This window comes from Prinia subflava, chromosome 15 (genome assembly GCF_021018805.1).
Source record: "Prinia subflava isolate CZ2003 ecotype Zambia chromosome 15, Cam_Psub_1.2, whole genome shotgun sequence".
Lineage (NCBI taxonomy): Eukaryota > Metazoa > Chordata > Aves > Passeriformes > Cisticolidae > Prinia > Prinia subflava.
In genome coordinates, this window is record NC_086261.1 from 6,728,953 (window position 1) to 6,747,924 (window position 18,972).

The 18,972-nt window shown below is 42.0% G+C and overlaps 1 protein-coding gene across 1 annotated transcript in view; it reads left to right on the forward strand.

The window, feature by feature from the left end:
* AGBL1 (AGBL carboxypeptidase 1) overlaps positions 1 to 18,972 on the forward strand; it is a 267,818-nt gene that overhangs the window by 58,103 nt on the left and 190,743 nt on the right. The window contains exons 8-16 of the mRNA XM_063412721.1: positions 1,198 to 1,378; positions 2,313 to 2,386; positions 4,457 to 4,573; positions 5,554 to 6,149; positions 7,424 to 7,507; positions 8,487 to 8,573; positions 8,905 to 9,053; positions 12,228 to 12,315; positions 18,492 to 18,636. Of these exons, the coding sequence (XP_063268791.1) occupies positions 1,198 to 1,378; positions 2,313 to 2,386; positions 4,457 to 4,573; positions 5,554 to 6,149; positions 7,424 to 7,507; positions 8,487 to 8,573; positions 8,905 to 9,053; positions 12,228 to 12,315; positions 18,492 to 18,636 (1,521 nt within the window). The remainder of the gene's footprint in view (positions 1 to 1,197; positions 1,379 to 2,312; positions 2,387 to 4,456; positions 4,574 to 5,553; positions 6,150 to 7,423; positions 7,508 to 8,486; positions 8,574 to 8,904; positions 9,054 to 12,227; positions 12,316 to 18,491; positions 18,637 to 18,972) is intronic.

Genomic DNA, 18,972 nt, shown 5'->3' on the forward strand with positions numbered 1-18,972 from the left:
TGAGGGCTGGGTTTTCTCAGAATTGCACCCACTGGCTTTAAACAACTTTGCCTTTGTGCAGCACAGTCATTCCTTTATCCAAACTCCCTGACTCTGTTATATTGAAGACATACACTGTGATGTATGAAGACATACATCACTTCAGTGTTGTCCCAGGGGGTCTTTGCTTTACTTCTGTGGGGATTTTGGTTTGTTTTCTTTGCAACAGAAGTCTGAGGAGCTCACTTGCACAACAGTTCAACAAAAAATACAAAATATTTTGTCTTCATAGCATGTCTGGACTCTAAAAAATCCTTACATTTCTATCTCCTGTTATGGATTATAGCAGCAGAAATTGTGGGATGCTGCAGTTATTAATTATTTTATGTTATAGTGATCTTTCAGAATAGGTCTTGGGCCTAATACTTTAACCACAGAGAGCAGAGTACAGTGGGAGTGCTCCTTTTGAGAACACATTGTGCACCTTGAATATACTGAAATAGTAGTATTAACTGTACTAGTTTATTTCTGAGTTTTGCCATCGCGACTCTGGGTATAGTTGTGCTGAAGGTGCAGAAGCACAGATTTTGCCACGTTTTGGCAGCCAAAACATACACATGGGCTTCACAAAGCATTTTTTTAATCCATATTAAAAAGCATATTGCTTCACCACTACTGTTACCTGTGTTAGCTTCCTTTAATGCCCTGACTACAATGTTGTATAGCAGGGCTCAGAGATGCTGATGACAAGCAGGGATGGAAATCCCCTGAGCTCCATGCTAGCCTGTGTGTCTGTAAGAGATGGACTGCAGGAGCTCCAGGACCTGCTGTTCCAGTCATATTTCTTCAGTGATAAAAAAGAAGGGGAAATAATGTGAACAATATGAAGCAATGTGTCCAGAACCTTCACATGATTTTCAGGTACAATCACAGTGCAGGGTCCTTTATTTGTGAATATTCCAGAATTTCCAAAATATTTGAAAGGGAGTATTAATAAGTGATGATTAGACAAGACTATTTCAAGAGTAAAGCTGTAAGTCTTATAGGACTGGAAAACCAAGATTATGACTTTTTGCTGTAGTTTATGGGTGTGAATCATGAGTGGTAAAGAGAATTATGTTCTCACCAGAAGAGTGGTTCTGCTCTGGGGGATTATGTGTGACAAGGGAGGACTGCTGTAAGAGACTATTCTTAATGTAGTTCTCCTTTGTTTCCTAGGACTGTTTATCTTGTAAAAATCTGGATCCTATCATAAATACTGCCACTCATATTCTGAGAAAGTGCTACCCCAAGGAGCATCTGCCTGTGGTGAATGTAAGGAGTTCCTATTCCTTCCCTCTCCCTGGGAATGTCAATGCTGAACCTCCATGTGAGGGATCTGAAGATAAATGGCTAAATGGTGAGTTCAGAAGGAGCAAAGGGAGCACGACATGAGGATTAAGTGTGGGATCTGGGGGAAGGGAGACTTGGCATAATCCTGAGGCTTACAGTTAAAATTAATCTGATAACCTACAGTGTCACTCAATAGGGAAGAAATTACAAGGTCTTCTTGAAGCTGCTAGAGTCTGTTTGGAGAATAAATGAGAGAAGTTGGAAAGGAGCAATAAAAGGAAAAAAAAGTCTCAAATTATCCAAAAACAATGAAGCAGAGTGGGTATAGCAGAGGCTGGAGTTGCCATTGCTCCCCAGTAACAGATGGAGACGTAATTGTGCCTGTGCATTGGCTGCTTGGGGGTAAAAACTGCCCTGCAGCTTTTTCAGTAAAGAATTGCAAGGATTATTATCCTTTTCCCTTTCTAAAGTAAAAGCAGACAGCAGTCATGCTGCATGAGTAAAAGATGGGAGCTCTTGCTGGAAAGCAGAACTCACGCACAGGCAGGACAGCTACTCTGCAGAAAAGGCTCCATGATACACAGAAGCAATTTCTGCTGCATTCAATTTCGTGTGGAAGATGCTGAAATACTATAACAATCACAGCAGTAAAACACCCTAATCTAGATAATACAGATTAAGAGCATTCTGTAATATCATTGCAGCCAAGCAGAAAATCTCTGTATTGCTCTGTAAAATGAGTTGGATCCATATCACGGGGACATTTGTCATGGTTTTGAAAGGCAGCACTTGAGTCCAAGAGAACAGAGCTTTAAAAACTGGGTGAATTAGTGCCAAATTCATTTCTATGAGATTAACAAATGGGATTTGCTTTAATCAGGGTTGTGGTGGGTTGTGGACTGTGTGGCACACATAGAAGAATTTACACATATTTCTCTGTGGGGTATGAGAGGGATATTAGATTGAACACCTTTGTCTCTGCCTCCTTCCTACTTCTGCAGGTGACAGTGAAAGTGAAGGAGAGGAAGAGACTGAAAAAGACTGGGATAATGAGGATGTGGAGAGTAAAGAGGAAGTAGGTATACAAGACATAAATCCTATGATTATCTACATACTGGAAAATAAAACTTTTCATTGTCCATTTTGACACCCTGAAAGACCATCTAGAGACAGTAGATGTGCATGTGGTCCCACGTGAACACACTTCATGAATAATAGGAGGATACTTGAAAGAAGGAAAGGAGAATGCACTGACTTTCACTAAAAAGGGCCCTGCATTTATTCTGTTCATTTTCATGCTTTGTCAGCCAGGGTGGAGGGGTGACTTCTCTGTTCCTGCACAGAGACTGCCCAGAATCACATCCACAGCCAGGGATAAATGGTGGATCTTTGATCTGCTAGGCATGTGCCAGGAAAATGGCACTTAGGGAAAATTGATTTATCATCTAGGAAAGGCTAACCCTCTCTTTATTCCCATATCAGAGCATATTTGGGCTGTGCACCTACCCTAAGGGAAAGGTTAGTTCTTTTAAGACACAGATGGTGCATTTGAACCAATATTCCTTCTTTATTTGCTGCTGCACACAGACAAATAATACAATGAATTATTCAATACTTCTCTGAATTCTCCCTTAGCACTCTCCCTGCAGTGACCTAACTGAAAAAAAAAAAAAAAAAAGCTCCTACCAGCTGAGGATGAGGGTGCAAACTTTTTGTTGTGAAAATACAAACAAGCTCATATGCAAATGTAGAGTAGTGAATGGTGCTAATAAGTCTTATCCACATAAAGTGGCTTGGGAAATCAAATTAAAGAAATGAAGTTGCAGATACAGTCTAATTAGAAATGATTGAGACTTCTGTAAAAGGGAGTTCTCATTACTTGCCCTGTCTTTTTCTCCTCAAATATTAAACTGATGTCACCCAGTGAAAAAAAGGAAGTTAAAAAAATCCCCACACATTATCTGAGTGTCCTAACTTGCCCCTGTCTGGCTGTTTTTATCTGAATATTGGAGCTCGTCAAGATGCTCATTAGGAATAAGGCTCATAGTGGATTTATCTCCTCCTTTAATTAGTTATTCATTCAGTAACAGCTCCTCTATGCTTCTGAACTATTTCATTATTCATAAGGATTTACCAAGTAGATGTAAGCAGTTTTGGGGATGTTGTTTTTTTTTTTTTTTGCCTAAGAGCTTATTCTGAATATGAGTTTTAAATACAGTTTGTCTTGTTTGCTGGTCATATATCTCCTGTAAAAAACCTTGCTAAAGGAAAAACAAGCAGGGAATGGATAATGAACTTTCAGCTTACCCCCCCTTTTTTTTTTAATAAGATCTTTGCACATTTGGTGGTATTGATGTGATTTACAAACATTTTCACAGCTACATTACACATATCCATGCATGCTAGCAACACCAACCAAACTGAAACTTGGCTCTGCCCTTCCATCAGGAATTGTTCAGAGAGTTCTATAAAATAAAAATCACCACATCAACCATCTCGTCTTTTCCATCCAAAATTTGAAGCTTCTTACGCAGCATTATGCTCTCAGTGACAAATCCTTTTCATCCAACCTCATGCTCCTGGCAGGTCTTCACTGCCTTTTCATCTCTGCCCAAACAACATTTCTGACTCTGATTTGTGACCCAAGTGTGGCTCAGGGTTTGAAATGCCATGGGCACTGCTGCATCCAGGCAATTTTACTTTTTTCTTTTTATAACAGCTTTGGAAATGAATCTGTTTGTCAGGAGCAAATAATTTCTTTGATGGCATTTGGTTGGACACAGGCACATTGAATTAAATAATTCTGTAAAGCAATGCTGAGCCATCAATGCCATGTCTCCATCCTTTCCTCTTGGTTCAACTTTTCCTGTTTTTTGTTTGTTTGTTTCTTTGTTTTTTTGTGGGGTTGGTTTGGGGTTTTTGTTTTTGGGTTTTTTTTATGTAGTAGCTGAACACTTGCCACAGTTTGGCTTTGGTTCTCACATCTGACATGGGCGAGGCTGCACATTAATATGCAGCAGCCTTCAACTGTGAAAGTTTCAGATACTGTTTTTATCCTCAATTCACTGATTCAAATTCACTGATGGTTAAGATCATTTCACGGGGCAGGTGTAATACACGTGCTCTTCTAATTCTGCTTTTGTAGGATTGTGACTTGGAGACAGATGTGAATAAAATGAGGTCAAGGTCAGTGCTTGACCGGCCAGAACAAGAGCTTGAAAAATATGAAGCTCTGTGTGCAGAACTTTCCCAGAATTTTCAGGTATGATTGCAGTGCAGTTTCCTTTATTTGTGAATATTCCAGATTTTAAGAAATACTTGAAAGAGAGTATTGACAAGTAATAGCTAGACAAGGCTATGTCACAAGTGAATCTGTAAGTCTTACAGGACTGGAAAGCCAAAGATTGACTTTTTGCTGTAGTTTTTTGGTGTGAATCATGAGTGATAAAAGGAATGATGTTTGATGCACATTTGTCTGGGTGTAGATTAAGTAAGCACTGTTGAATCAATTGCCACATGAGAAATCTGTCAGATAATGTATGTCCTTGCTGGCAATCTCCACAGCAATATCAAAATCAGAATGAGATGTGAAAAGTAAATACTGTCAAGTAGTGGTTTGAAGGAAGAGGAGATTGCACTGGCACTGAGTGAAATGAATGGTTTAAGCAATTTTTTTCTAGTGATGCTTGGGACAAAAAATAGGGACTATCACACTCATTACAAGTTTTGGAATTTAGAAGAGCTGAAAACCCTGTTTCAAATATCAATCTGAAAAAGATCACTGGGTTAATGTATCTCCTGTACACACAATATTGTGATATTGATTGTGACCATAAGTAGCCAAATAAGATTAAATCATCCTCCTGCAGGAAGGTGTGGTGGAGTTTTGCGTGACAGATTGGCCACCTTTACCCACCTGTAGCATTTATATTTAAAAAAAAATGCCTTGCAAAATATCTTCCCTTCTTTGTTTGAATGATTTGTTTTGGTTGAGTCATCTGGACGAGTCATCTCCAATCAGATCCTTTTGGTTTCTGAGGATTTCTGTTGAACAGCTTTGTGGATAGAGAAATGCTGGCAGGTGGTCCATGCACTGATTTTGCTATGGCTGTTTTATTGGTTGAGTACAGTTTTGGGAGATCTGTAAATATTTCCTCTTTTCCTCCTTGAAAGGCTTCCTCTGGAAGGAGGCACAATCTGTCTGTAGTTTCTTTTAATTTCTTCTGCTTTTTAAATTTAAAGGAGTTTGAATTGGAGTCTGAGGAAAAGAAGAGCTTGGAGGACAGGACTGAGAATCTTTCCTCTGCTCCCTCTCATTTCATTCCAAGTGCTACTTCTGTGAAACATCCAAACTGCAGATGGAGAAACCAAAGTGTCACAGAGATGGGACCAGATCCAGAGGAACGGGGTTTCAAAGTCCCCTTGCAGAGCTGGAGAAAGAAGGAGGAATGCATATGGGATAAAAATGATGAAAAAAGAGACATTGCTGAAGAAACCCAGGATAAAGGCTTCTGTGAGGAGGAAGATCCAGCCAGGAGTCATGTGTTTGCTTTGTGCTCTCTCCCAAAAGATGCTGCTTGGTACAAAAAAATGTTTTACCCTCCCTGCGAGGGCAATCCTAGTCCTGGAGGGAGAACGGAGAGCTCAGATGTAGCCAGAAATCTTCTGGAGAAACACCAAGGGGATGTCCAGTTCCACAGCCCTCATTTCTACGCAGCCAGGGCCAGATGTGTGAAGTCCATCCCAGGCTACAGAGAGCTGGCATTCCCGGATTTCTGGGGTCACCAGCCCCCTCCTTACAGCAAGCCCCTGTTGGAGCGCAAGCACGGGGTCCAAAGGTGATTGTGCTTTGAGGTAGTGACCACACTGAGAGCTCCTGGGCTGAGAACTGGCTCAGCTGGGCTCTAACAGCTCTGAATGTCTTAGGGAAGTTATTGAACAAATCTTTTGTTTCCCAGTGATTTGCCTCAATTGAGTGATAAATTCATCAATATACCTATATTTTTGATGGGAATCTAAGATGAGCTGTGAATCTGTGACCTTGTTAGAACACAAATGAGAACAAGTCCATTTTAGAGATGGAGAAGCCTCTGTGTCCTTGTGGAATATGTTTTTACTTCAATCTTACTCTTTATTCAGTCATCTTTAGTGCACCTTTGCAGCATCCCATTTGCTTTTTTCAGGGGAAATCCTTTCTGTCCTCTCAGGAAGGACCTCTCATTATTTAGGTGCTCAGATGAGTGGGAAGTTGTGTTTTGAAGTTGTGCTGGGAGAGAATGCTCTTAAAAGTTGTTTTTTTTTTTATTCCGAGGAGGGCTGTATGCAATGACTTTACATTGCTTTTTAGTGGTATAGGGGAATATGGGCAGGTAGCAAAGGTGGTGGATTCAATGCTAAACTTTATAGTTGCTCAACAAATGGCATTTGTTAAGACCAATTATTTCTGACTGCCAGGGAGAAACAAAATAATATCTTTCTGCAGTAAATATATAAGGTAGGAATCTTATTTAGGGAAAATCACTCTAACATCATCTTGCACTGTTGCTCTAAAAGCTCTGCTTTTATGGCTACAACATGTGTAACTGTACAGCTAAAATGGGACTAATCATATCATGCTTCAAGGCATAACATGATTGCTTCAAAGGTCAGGAAGAAAATCTGGTATTCCACATTTGATCATCTTCAGGGATCAGAGAAGCTCTGTTTAATAATGAGTAGAAATCAGCTTGACTTAGAGTCAATATTCCCTATGAGTCAGACTAGTAGGTTTGTAAGTTATGGCAGATATTTCCTCACAGGGTAAAATTGGCCATTTGGGGGTTGGCATTTACTAGGAAGAACTGGGGATAAATCAAACTTGACACAATCCAGTCAATATTAATAATTAATCTTCCAGAACCAGTCATTTAACCCAAAAGGCAACTTGTTGTAATGGGCACGGAGCACAAGCGTTCTCATGATGGGGAAAAAAAGTTCACCTGGAATGAGCACCTGGAGGTCCTTTCCAGTCCTTAAAAAGAATTTCCTAACACCCTTTCTAGAAGAATACTCTATATGAATATTTCTCACACTGTCACTATAATTTGCTGATTTGCTGCTTTCTTTTTCCCAGGGACAAAGTCCTTGACGACATTCGCCGCCTAATCCAGCCAGGGGATGTGATAGGAAGAACTGTGTTTGATTTAGATGATCCCAGGTGGGTCACTTGAATTGAGTGCTGCAGCCAGGGCCACTGCCAGTGCTGTCATTGATCAGCTCTGATACAGGCAAAGAAGTAAGAGCAGGTAAAGGCCTAACAGAGAAAATATCCAGGAGGAGCAGATTCCTTCTAGACTCCAGGTAAAGGATTTGTTGTGGAAGTCACTGGAGCAGGAGAGCATCAAAACTTTTGGATAGGACAAGAAAATACACCAAAGGGACTGTGGGTTGTCCCTGGATCTGTTTGCAGTGATTTGACTGGTGCTGGGAGCTGTACTTACAAATCTATCTTTTCCACCCGTGAGGCAGTATTTCCCATGAGTGTCACAGGCTGTAGATGTACCCTGTTTCATACACGTCACATTCACACAGCACTTCAAAAAAAACCCCTCAAACATCTGGCCTTGTGAAAGCTTTAAGCACCCAACTATGGTCTGGGAGAAGATGTAGCAGTGGGCTGTTGAGAGGATCCCAAATTTAAAGAAATTGCATTCAAAGGAAGGCTAGGTGACTTGGAGAGAATTCTTTGGAGTAAAAAAAAAAAAGATAATAGCTTGAGGTAAGAGAAACTTATAAAGTTGCTTAGGATTAATTTAAGGGTTTCTAAGCAGTTGGAGAAAGAAACTCTATAGATGAAGGAAGAGTAAATATAGAGTAATTGTATAAAGCTGCCTTCTGCAATTAATGAAATTCGAGGAATAGTCCAGTGGGAAAGTAACTGGAATAAAGAAATCAAATATGGACAGTGACAAAAGAGATTATTGGGAAAAGGAAAGATGTGATTTACAATTACTAAGCAAGAGCAGAGAGAAAAGCTGCAGTGGACAGAAAGATTATGAATTTGTTCACCTCCTCCTCCATCCCAGGGTCTTGCTTATTAAAAATTATTAAAGCCAATTTTAGCATACAAAGGGTGCTGGGGAAGGCTTGTATTTGAAGCAATCTGCTACAGGTGTCCTTGCTTTGCTTTGCAGCAGCCTCTCAAGCCCAGCTGCTCCAGGCTGTCTGACATTTTCCTCCAAGTTTGAGTCAGGAAACCTCCGGAAGGCGATCCAAGCGCGTGAGTAAGTGCCCCTGCACAGTGTCCCAGCCTGCCTGCTGTGACCACAGCACGGGATGGAGCCCTTCTCCTGGGTGTGGAAAGGGTCAGCCAGGGAAGCAGGTTAGATGCTCTGAGGCTTATTATGCCTTCTAACACCTGCATGTCATGGAAGGAACATGATTAAGAGAACAGAGCTCAAAATGTTTTGACTACTATAGTGTGAGTATTTAATGGTGCTTGATGGTGATGCTCACAGAACAGCAATCAATCTGACTGCATAGCCTGCTGTCAGCATGCTCAGTGGCAGACTGGAGGGTGTTCATGGCCACTGCTTTTATTATTTTCCTCTGCAGGTTTGAGTATGACCTGATTATGAACGCAGATGTGAACAGCAACCAGCACCACCAGTGGTTCTACTTCGAGGTCCGGGACATGAAGTCAGCGGTTCCCTATCGCTTCAACATCATCAACTGTGAGAAGTTCAACAGCCAATTTAATTATGGTAGGAGCCTTTGGGGAGTTGGGGTGGCCTTCTCTCCACAAGAATACCTTTTTAATGCCATAAAGGTTTCAAACTCTCCGTGTCTATAAGTATAAGGGAGACTGTAAATTCAATCTTAGCTGCCCTGAAGTCTACTGAAAAAGTCACTTTAGATTTGTCAAGGAACCTTTGTCTATCCTCAGGAGGACTGAGGAGGAAACTGAATATTGAGACCTGGGAGAGGATTTGTAGGGGGAAATAAATGTCACTGTGGAGTTTATTGACCAGAACTGAAGAAGTATGGCACTAGGGTTGGGAGAGCTTAGGGGGGAAAGACAATCTGTTGGAACTGAATGAGCAGCATAGGATTGGAAAGTACTCCTAAGATTTAAATAAATGCGATAATCCTCAAACAAATATTCATGATTCTTTGGCTTTATCTAGTAAGACATCTTCAGACCTACTGAAATTTCTGTTGATATTAATGATGATAAAAAAATCTGTTCCTTGCGGTTTTGAGCTCCTGTCATGGTTCAGCAGGAAGGCAGAATTGTTCAGAAACAGGCAGGGCAAATCCCATCTCTCAATACCCATTTTAGAAGAGAAATTATTTCTTCTTCAAAGAGTCTGTGGATTGAATTCTTAGCTGGCATAGGCGGGGTTGTTGGTTTTTTTTTGGTTTGTTTCCATGGAGCTCTGTTAATTTACACTAGCTTAAGACCTGACTCAGAATGTTTAATAAGTCCCTAATATTAGGCTTTGCATTCCTCTGAAGCCCTGTGGCTGCAGCCTCTAGCAGCACCAGGACAACTCTCTGAGGATCAATGTACCTATAACAAACAGCATTAGGAGTTGGAATTATTTGTATATGTGAAACTGGCTGGGTGAGTGGCATGATGAATTAAAAGGCATTTAATCTTTAACCCAAAGGGCTGAAGTTCAAGTATTCATACAGACCCCAACAGAATTTTTTGGTCATCTTATACTGCTTACCTAAATTACCAAACAATTCAGTGTGGTAGGAGCCGGAAAATGAAGGATGCTGATGTCCTTTTTTAAACCACCATGCAATTGTTGATGTAGCCCCTAGTGCCTCTACTCTTGTAGCCACAGATTCAGGCTATTATTGATGGAAGGTTGTTGTCTGCTAGTTTGGCTGTTGTCGGCATTTATAATCTCATTTTGTGTACCTGAAACTGTACATGACTCACATGTTCAAGCATGCGATGAAAAATATATTTGGAAGAGAAACGTGAAAATACCATCTGGACTAAGGAGGGAGGCTAAGCCATGGCTGGCTTTTGGATGGCTTCTTCATGGGCTTGGCTATTAAACAAATCCTCTGTGGGTTCTTTCTGCTGCTCCAAGCAGGCAGTGAAGCTCCAGCTTTTCTGGCTTGGCTGAGCAAAGCTCACTACCCCTTCCAGCACATGCACAGCATTTACACAGAGCAGTGGTAGGAGATGCTGTTTATTTGTCACATTCTCTCTGCACTTTCCTGGGCTAATGCCCACACTCTGAGACAAAAAGCCTCAGTTGTGATGTAGTGCCAAAGTGCCCTGGGTGGCAATTTTTTTACAGCTCCTGGTTACTTGTCTGGTTTAATTTTTCCCATTTGCTCTTGGTTAGATGGCACTGTGTGACTTTCAAATCAGCAGAAAGGATATTTAATGAAATAGTTGTGGCCAGGAGCAGAGCAAGACAGGAGGCAGAGCCTCCACCTCTCTCCTTCCCCCTCTCTCACTAACTTACTCTACCAAGGGAAATAATGGGATTTCATCAGAACCCTGATTTCAGTTTGTTTTCTAAAAGTGAACATTTCCACAGGGGAAGTAAAAAGTAGAAACTGATTTTTTTTTAATTAAAATGAGATGGCAGAGCAGTAGCAACACCTGCTCTGAGACAGTTTCATGTGTAGGTCCTTTGGACTCAGAGAGAAGGGGCAGAAGCTGGCATTCAGGATATCAAGACCCTTGCAGACAGAGAGCCACATCCCTTCTCTGATCAAATGGGCATCTGGACAGGCCTGTGTCTCTCAAAATTCATGGTGACCATGTCCTGGTACCAAGCACAGAATTGCTTCTTGTGCATCACTTCCAGCACTGGTTCAGAAAGCAGCATTGTAGAGGCCACTGCTGGCTGTGGTGAGTTAGTGCTGCCCCACAGCATAGCCAAGGTGCCTGGAAGGACATTGCTGCTGATAGTCCCTGCCTCCAGCAGCACTGGACAGTCTAACAGGGAAAGCCAAAAGAAGAAGGGAACTGATGGCTGCTAATGCAAATATGCCATCAGTATTAATGATTTTCAAGCATCACCTCCCCCCAGCACAAGAACAGCCCAAGAAGAGACTCGGGGGGCAACTTTTCATGGAAAAATACTTGGGAGGGTGTTTTTCTCTGTCTTAAATGTGCTCTCACAGAAGTGGTGCCAGTATCATCACTGTGCTGGGTCCACTGGAGCTGATGGCAGGAGCCTCCCCAGCAGCCCCTCTCCAGAATCACCCTGTGCAGAGAGCTCTGCTGGGGAGGGTATCATCCTCACCCTGCCCTAAAGAGCAGGCAGGTGTGCACAGCAAAAAGAAATTATAAAAAACCTCCATGCAGAGGATCAGAGACAGGCCCTCAGGGTGTGAAATGGTAATATTCTGGAGGTCAGGGTGAAGTCATGCTCTGGGGTGATGCAGTACAAAGATGGATGCTGTTGCTATCAGCATTTAGAGCACATAGCTGTTATTTAGGTCTAATAGTAAGTTTAAAACCTTCTAGTTTTGCTTCCTGATTTCAGAAGGCGAGTACTGGATGCACCACAGATCTCTCTGGTAGGATTAAAAGTTCAATATTAGTGCAGCCAAGCATAAAATATTGGACTAACCAAATTACTGATCTTGTTGATGCCTTGATACATATTATTTTCTTTCCCTTCCTCTGTGAACAAAATGGTTGCAAAAGCCAGAAGAATAATTTATTTTTTATAAACTCCATTCAGCTCATTTCTTCTGGAGGGGCTTTTTGTACAGACATGGCTGTCTCAGGATAAAACACTTTGAGAGCTCTGGGAATGTATTTACTCTGCATAGACTATCAGAAGAGAGAGAGCACTGACAAAATAGTGGTGCTTCTTTAGCCTTTTCCTCCCTACTCCTATCTTTTCCAGCCAGAGAATTCCCATCACCTGAGGCTGTCTTGTTTTCTGTAGGCATGCAGCTGGTCATGTACTCAGTGAGGGAAGCTCTCCAGGGCAGGCCTCGCTGGATTCGGGCAGGCCAGGAGATCTGCTACTACAAGTAAGTGTATTTTTGGTGAATAATTTCTGCCTTCCTTTCTCCACTGTTTTGTTCCTGCCAGCTGCACTGATGTCACAAGCCTCTTGCCAGCAGTGCCCCCTGTTCCAAATGTCTCTAACTTGGTGCTGGCTCAATGTGTTATCTGCTTCCACCCTCAGAAAACAGCCACAAGTGGGATCTCACTGTTAGATGCCAGGGAATATGCAGAACTCCCTTGCCCAGGAGGAAGGAGAAGGAAAGGAGAAGCAGTGTTGTTGTTTTTTCCCCTGTCTGGGAAGAAAAGAGCTGGATGGGATCATTGTTTTCTACAGAAGGGGTGATAAAGTACTGGAATGGTCTGCCCAGGGAGGTGGTGGAGTCACCATCCCTGGATGTGTTAAAAAAATAGACTGGAGGTGGCACTTGGTGCCATGGTTTGGTTGAGGTTAGGGTTGGGTTGGACTTGATGATCTTGGAGGTCTCTTCTGACCCAGTCATTCTGTGTAATTCTGTGTGATTGTTTTTCTGTTGCATACACTGACTTTAATAAGAGATAAAGGAGATGAGGAGCCAAAGAATGGGTTGAGTGTACAACAGTGGTGTAAAGGAACCCTGTCAAGTTCAGTGCTGATATTTGTGTAAGTTCCCTGTTTCAGGCTGCTTTTGCAGTGTGCCAGAGCCTCAGAAAAAAATTTCAAGTTGTCCTAATTTCTGTTGTAATTTTTTTTGGGGGTGGGGAGGTGTTGAAAGCACAGATTGTCCTCTCTCAGCCTGGCATCTGTTTACAGCAATTTGAGTGGATGTTTTATTTTGTTTCAAGTACTCTTTGTTGACCTTCATGCACCTGACCTTAACCTTTTCTACCTCAAGAGCTCACATGTGTGGTTCAGTGGCTTCCCTTCACATTCTTCTTCTCTGAGTATGGGCAGGCTTTTCATGCTGGATACCATTGCTGTGGCTTCCCATATCATTAACAAGGCAGCTATTGTGCAGTGATTAAACAACAGCTGACTTCCAAGATTAAGCCATGATTGTGCAATTAAGCCTGTAATCAGATTCTTGTTCAGAATATATAAGAGAATTGTTTTATTGATTTGGAATATTCTGTGTTTTCTAGCTGTACATTGAATTATATGTCAACATAATCATCTAGGATAAGTACTTGTTGTCTCTCATTTATTGTGTTCCTGGTTCTCACATATTTTTGTATACACAAGAATGTGCATGCACACACATAAATACATTTTCAGCTCTACTGAAACTTCAATGCTTTAATTTCAGTGATTATAAAAGAGATTGTCGGTCATTAGAAGTTGTAGGGGGGAGGAATGTGAAATTAGTGAGGATGGGGCTGCTCAGGCATTGTCTCAGAAGAGGAGGATATGGGATTGCTGCAGTGATCTCACTGCCAGTATTTTGGGAAAAGAGCTCAATTCAGTTCCATTCACCCTGGTCACAGGGATCCTAAGGTGGGGCTGCATATTTTTTAGGGAGCCTCATCCAATTATTTACCAGGAGTTATTAATAAATATGGGAAAAGAGTGCTATACTTTCAAAAATACAGACTATCCCAGGGATGCCTTTAATTGTTTTTGCAGCAGGGCCTTTACTGAGAGACACCTCTGAGCTGGAGGGCAGGGGGAGGCACAGCTCATTGGTGAGATGTCTGTGTGAAGTAGGCTGGCTGAGCTTTGGCACTCAATTTCCCTGAGGAGGGGGCAGTTCACTCACAAAGATGAATGTTGTGGCACAGCTGTGTCACTGTGTACCTCTCTCATAAGTCTCACAAGAGTTTTTGTGTTGTGGAGAATACTGGCTGAGCTCCTGTCAAAAAGCAGCTGAGTGACACCTCTGCTCTGTTTTATTGCCTCTCTGAGAAGTGACAGGATACACCCATGATAAACAGTTGCAGTTACAATAAGATCATCTAATTCTCTTGCTGTCTTGGCAGCTTTTATGCACTGAATAATATTCCTTCCTGGCAAATTATTTAAGGAACAATGGCAGCTGAGTGTTGAATTGGTGACGATGTGCTTGTGCCTTTGGTTCCATGGCTCATTCTAAGCACATTATCTAACCTCCAGCTTTTTCAGACAGTAGTCAGGTCAGATAGTAATGAGGTACATGGAGTGTTTTGTTCTCACATCAGCACTAAAAACTTGGCTGTTTAGTGATCATAACGATGTCAGAACTAGGCCTTCTCTTTTCAGCATCTTTATAATCACATTAGATGAAATAAACATCATAACATTAGCAGGTCACTTCTCAGCTCTAATGATATCTGTGAGAGGGTGAGACATCAATCTCACTCTGAGAGCACCTGGCCTTTGCAGTATGACTGAACACCTTAATAGCACAATGGCTGGGGGAATATTCCACTTCAGCTGGGATTCTGCCTGAAGTATTGACAACAAAAACACCTTATCACGGATTTGCCCTTTGGAAAGGAAGGTTTGTTGTGCGTTTTCTGCTCTCCAATGTGGCAGTCCCCAAAATAACAGCCATGCCCAATAAATTTTTAAATACTGTTTTTTATGGTATGAATCAGGGTGCTGCTAAAGTATCTTGCACTTAATAGCCACACTTAGAGATGCAAAGAAGTCCAGACATGGAAAATGAGGACACCAAACTATGGGAGGGAAGTATTTTGGACCAAAGGAATACATCAACAGATTAGAAGAGAGAAACATTTTACTTTCCATTTGAGCTCTGTTTGGAAGTGGCCCAGAAGTCTGGGATATTGATACTTTCTTTGACCATTTTAGTCTAAGTTGAAAAAGCCACATTCCATCATCTAACAGTGCTTGTTACAACACTAAATGCTGCAGATAGGAAGTCTAAGGATCAGATGGCAGAGATATTCCTGAATCACTTGGTACTTTTGGATTCCTCAGTTACAACCCAGCTCCTCTCCTGCCTGCATCTTTGTCCAAGCTGCTTCACCTGTCTGTGTCTGTTTCTCCACCTACAAAGGGTGGAAAATTAGAGTCACTTATCTGCCACCCAAAGAATGGAATGGATAATTTTATTTATATTTTAATCAGACAGTGTGGGCAAAGACTTTTTTTTAAGCTCAAAAATTGTCTTGCAGTGTAAAAGATAAGTAGTGTTATAATTATTATTAATTAACTCTTCATCACTGCTATGCTGGAAATACAATACTTGTGCATTTTTTTCTGAAGGAGAGCAGCAAGCAAAATGATTTCACTACTACAGAGTGACTGAAAGGCACAGTAGATACAGCTGGAATGGTCATTGAGAAAACTACACTGTGGTCTCTTTTTTTTTTCCTTCCCATAACCAGTGTGTTTGCTTCTAGAAAGCGTGAGAGACTTTCAACATGTTTTTGAAAGAGAAGACAAATAAGGTGGTGGGGACCAGATGTTGCCACAGTCTTTTATTCCTTTCCTTTTCCTTTCTTCTTACTTTAGGCTCCATGCTGATATGGTAGGACGTTGTGAAGAAAAAGTGGTGAGGAACTAAAAACTATCAGTCTGGTGGAGGAAAAAGGAAGCAATAGAGCTATTTTGGCTTGACAGCAGTAGGAGGAGAGGGAGGCACAGAGGAAAAATGTTATTTTTTTTAGGTTTCTTTTAAAAATATTCAGAGCTACTGCTCTGTATGATGGATTGTGAGGAGACCAGATTATATACAGCAAAAGTACATGATCATTTACACTGCTTACACACAGGGGGTTTTTCTTTTTAATGCAAGAGTAAAGAATATTGAAGTCTCCCAAAGCTGCCTGTAAACTTCCTGTTACTGCCAGATAGCTTGCTATAGATTGAAACAGATGTCAAGAAGTGATTCAAAAGTCTGGAAACATCTTTTCTGGGTGGGCAGTTAGGTGGAACAGCAGAGATGCTGGGAACAAGGACAAAATGTGCTGCTGAGCAGTGCAGTGGGAGCTGTGCATCCCTGCCCTTGGGATCACGTCTGAGCAGGCAGCAGTGAGGGACACTGAACTACCTCTGTAGCATCAAGGACAGAGATGTCTCCTGCTGCAAAACCCCTGGGTTAAAGTGGCTGTTTTAGGTAGGAGAGGACACTTGGCTGGAGAATTAATGACTACAGAGGGAGAAGCCTTTAGTCTGGAGTGTTAGGGACTCCAGGTGGGAATAATGTCTGTGAGATATTTAGGCAGCATCTGCCTGCAAAGATCTGCTTCCTCCCACACCTCTAACTACAAATGTCAACTTGGAGGGGAGAATTGGAATAATTCAGCACTTTTGTGACCACTCTTTATGAAAAAGGTGATCTAACCTTCCAAGTGACACTGAGTGTAATAGAGGCCATAGAGATGAGAATGTTCCTTCTGCACTATGCAGGAGGTTCTTTATTGTCCTTCATTGTCAAAATTATCAGGAGCTTTATTAAATGCCATTGTTCTGACTTTAAAAAAAATACCAGACTTTAACCTTCAATCCAGTGAAATACATATATAAATGCTAAGTACACGTTTCTATATTTGTGGGTTTATTGATTTTTTTTCCTTTGTCCAATATTAGGGTGCTTTATTTGCAAAGGAAATGTTGGGGTAAATGTTTCAACCGAGAATAAAATCTCAGGCTTTTCAGGCTGTCACTGTGACTCAGTGTTCCTGCACTATCTATTGATCCAGTCGGTGTCACTCACCCCACATGTTCCCAACTATTGAATTCAAGTGAAAACCTAGCAGCATTGTATTGTCTCTCCCTTATGAAAAAGAGCTGATTATTTTGGAGAATTTGACAAGAATAATTATCTTTTCTCTCCACCCCTGTGAATAAAAATGAACAGCAACAAAATAAACTAGTATTGTAAAATTCAGGAGCTGAAATTGCATCCTTTGGTTGCCTCTTCTATTTTGCATTTTAATGCAGCATTGATGATAACATTTGTCAAAGAAACTTCACAGAATCAGAAGGTTTGGCAACAGCGTAATTGGTGCAATGTGGGAAAAATATTCTTTGAAATGTACTTATGGATGCAATTTGCTCTGAGGCTTCTCCCTAAAGTGCATGATTTGCCACTCCATCTCTGCTGAAAGAAAACTTTCCTGCTCACCCTGAAGTAATCTCCTCATCAGAGTAAGTCTTCTGCAAGAGGTCAGCTCCTGACACTAGACTGAGGGACTTGCTGTAAGATTTTGTAGTTTTATTGAGGGCAGTGTCAAGGATTTGTGTGCTCTCTTAGACCTTGCCAGTGTTGACCAGCCTCACCCAGAGCTCTGTTGTAGTGAGGCTTCAGCTCAGTCACTGCTGTGTCCCTGTTACTGCATCCCTGCTTTGCCACAAACCCTGATCTGGATCCTGACCCATGAACTGACCTGGCTGGAGCCAGACCTGCCTCACCACCCCCAGCTTGTCCGATGGCCTGGACCCCTCTCTGTCCCCAGTCATGCCCTGATCAGGTGCTGTGGGAGATGACCCTACCTTGAGAGTTCCCGGCTCTTCTGTCTTCCATGCCAAGCTCAGCTCCCTGTTTTTTAGGGAGCAACTGGTCCTCACTGCCCCCTGAAATGGAAAGGCTTAAGTCTTCAAAAAAGAGGGATACAAAGAAATTTTCCAGTAGGTCACAACTGGCAATCTGTGTGAGGTCACTTCTCCTTCATGCCCAGTCTCTACCCAAACCCACTCTCCTCTTCTTCCTACTCACCAAGTGCTTTTGTTGTTATCTGAAATATTTTTATGTATGTTCCTATTTATTATTTATTTTTATTCCTGAAATATCATTCCTTTTCTTCCTGTGGTGGAACTGAATAGTTGGTTTGGGGTATTCATATTTTAGAAATCTCCAGGCTTTTTGCAGAGCATTTTTCTCACTGCATTGTTCAGGGCTGTGAATAGGAACCTGCACCTCTGAGCAAGATAATGTGGATATCTGAAGAAATACAGCAGTTTTGGCTGAATGCATAGTTTAAATATGTCTGGACTCTGCTATATGAGCTACTATTAGCTGGCTGCTTCTTTATTTACATCTTAACAAAGTGAAGCATTAATGGATGTTATTTTCCAGGGGGAGTGCTCCCATCCCTCAGCAGCCCATGACTGGCTGTGCCCTGCATTGCCACATACAGTTCTGCCTCCTAACTCCGAGCTGGCCTTTGTGTCCTGTTGTGTGGATGCTTCTCTGAATGCTTATTTTTCTCCTGGCTGCTTCAAATGCACATCTAGAAGTGAAAAAGCATTTATTCCCTCCTCTTTCTCTCCTTCCAGAAACCACTACCGCTGCCGTGCAGCTGCAGGAGGAGGTGTGAGGGGAAGGTTCTACTACACCCTCACCTTCAGCATCAAGTTCCCTCACAAAGATGATGTCTGCTACTTGGCCTACCACTACCCCTACACCTTCTCCACAATGATGGTAAAACTGACATGTCCACCTGGATAAGATAATGGCCCTGGCAGGCTGGAGCTGCTTGGGTGTGTGTAGATCTTGAGATGACACAGAGGATTCACAGCTCCTCATCCCTGGGAGAGTTCAGGGTCAGCCTGGATGGGGCTCTGGGGGAAGGTGTCCCTCCCCATGGCAGGGAGGTTGGAATGAGATGATCCTTAAAGTCCCTTCTCCCTGAAACCATTCTCTGATCATGATGGTGAAATTGCTTTGCTACAGCTGCAGCTCCTGCCAGCTGTAAAGCCCAGAATGCTGTAGAAGGAAAGAAATTTCTCTGTGGGACAAGCTGAGCACAAACCATTA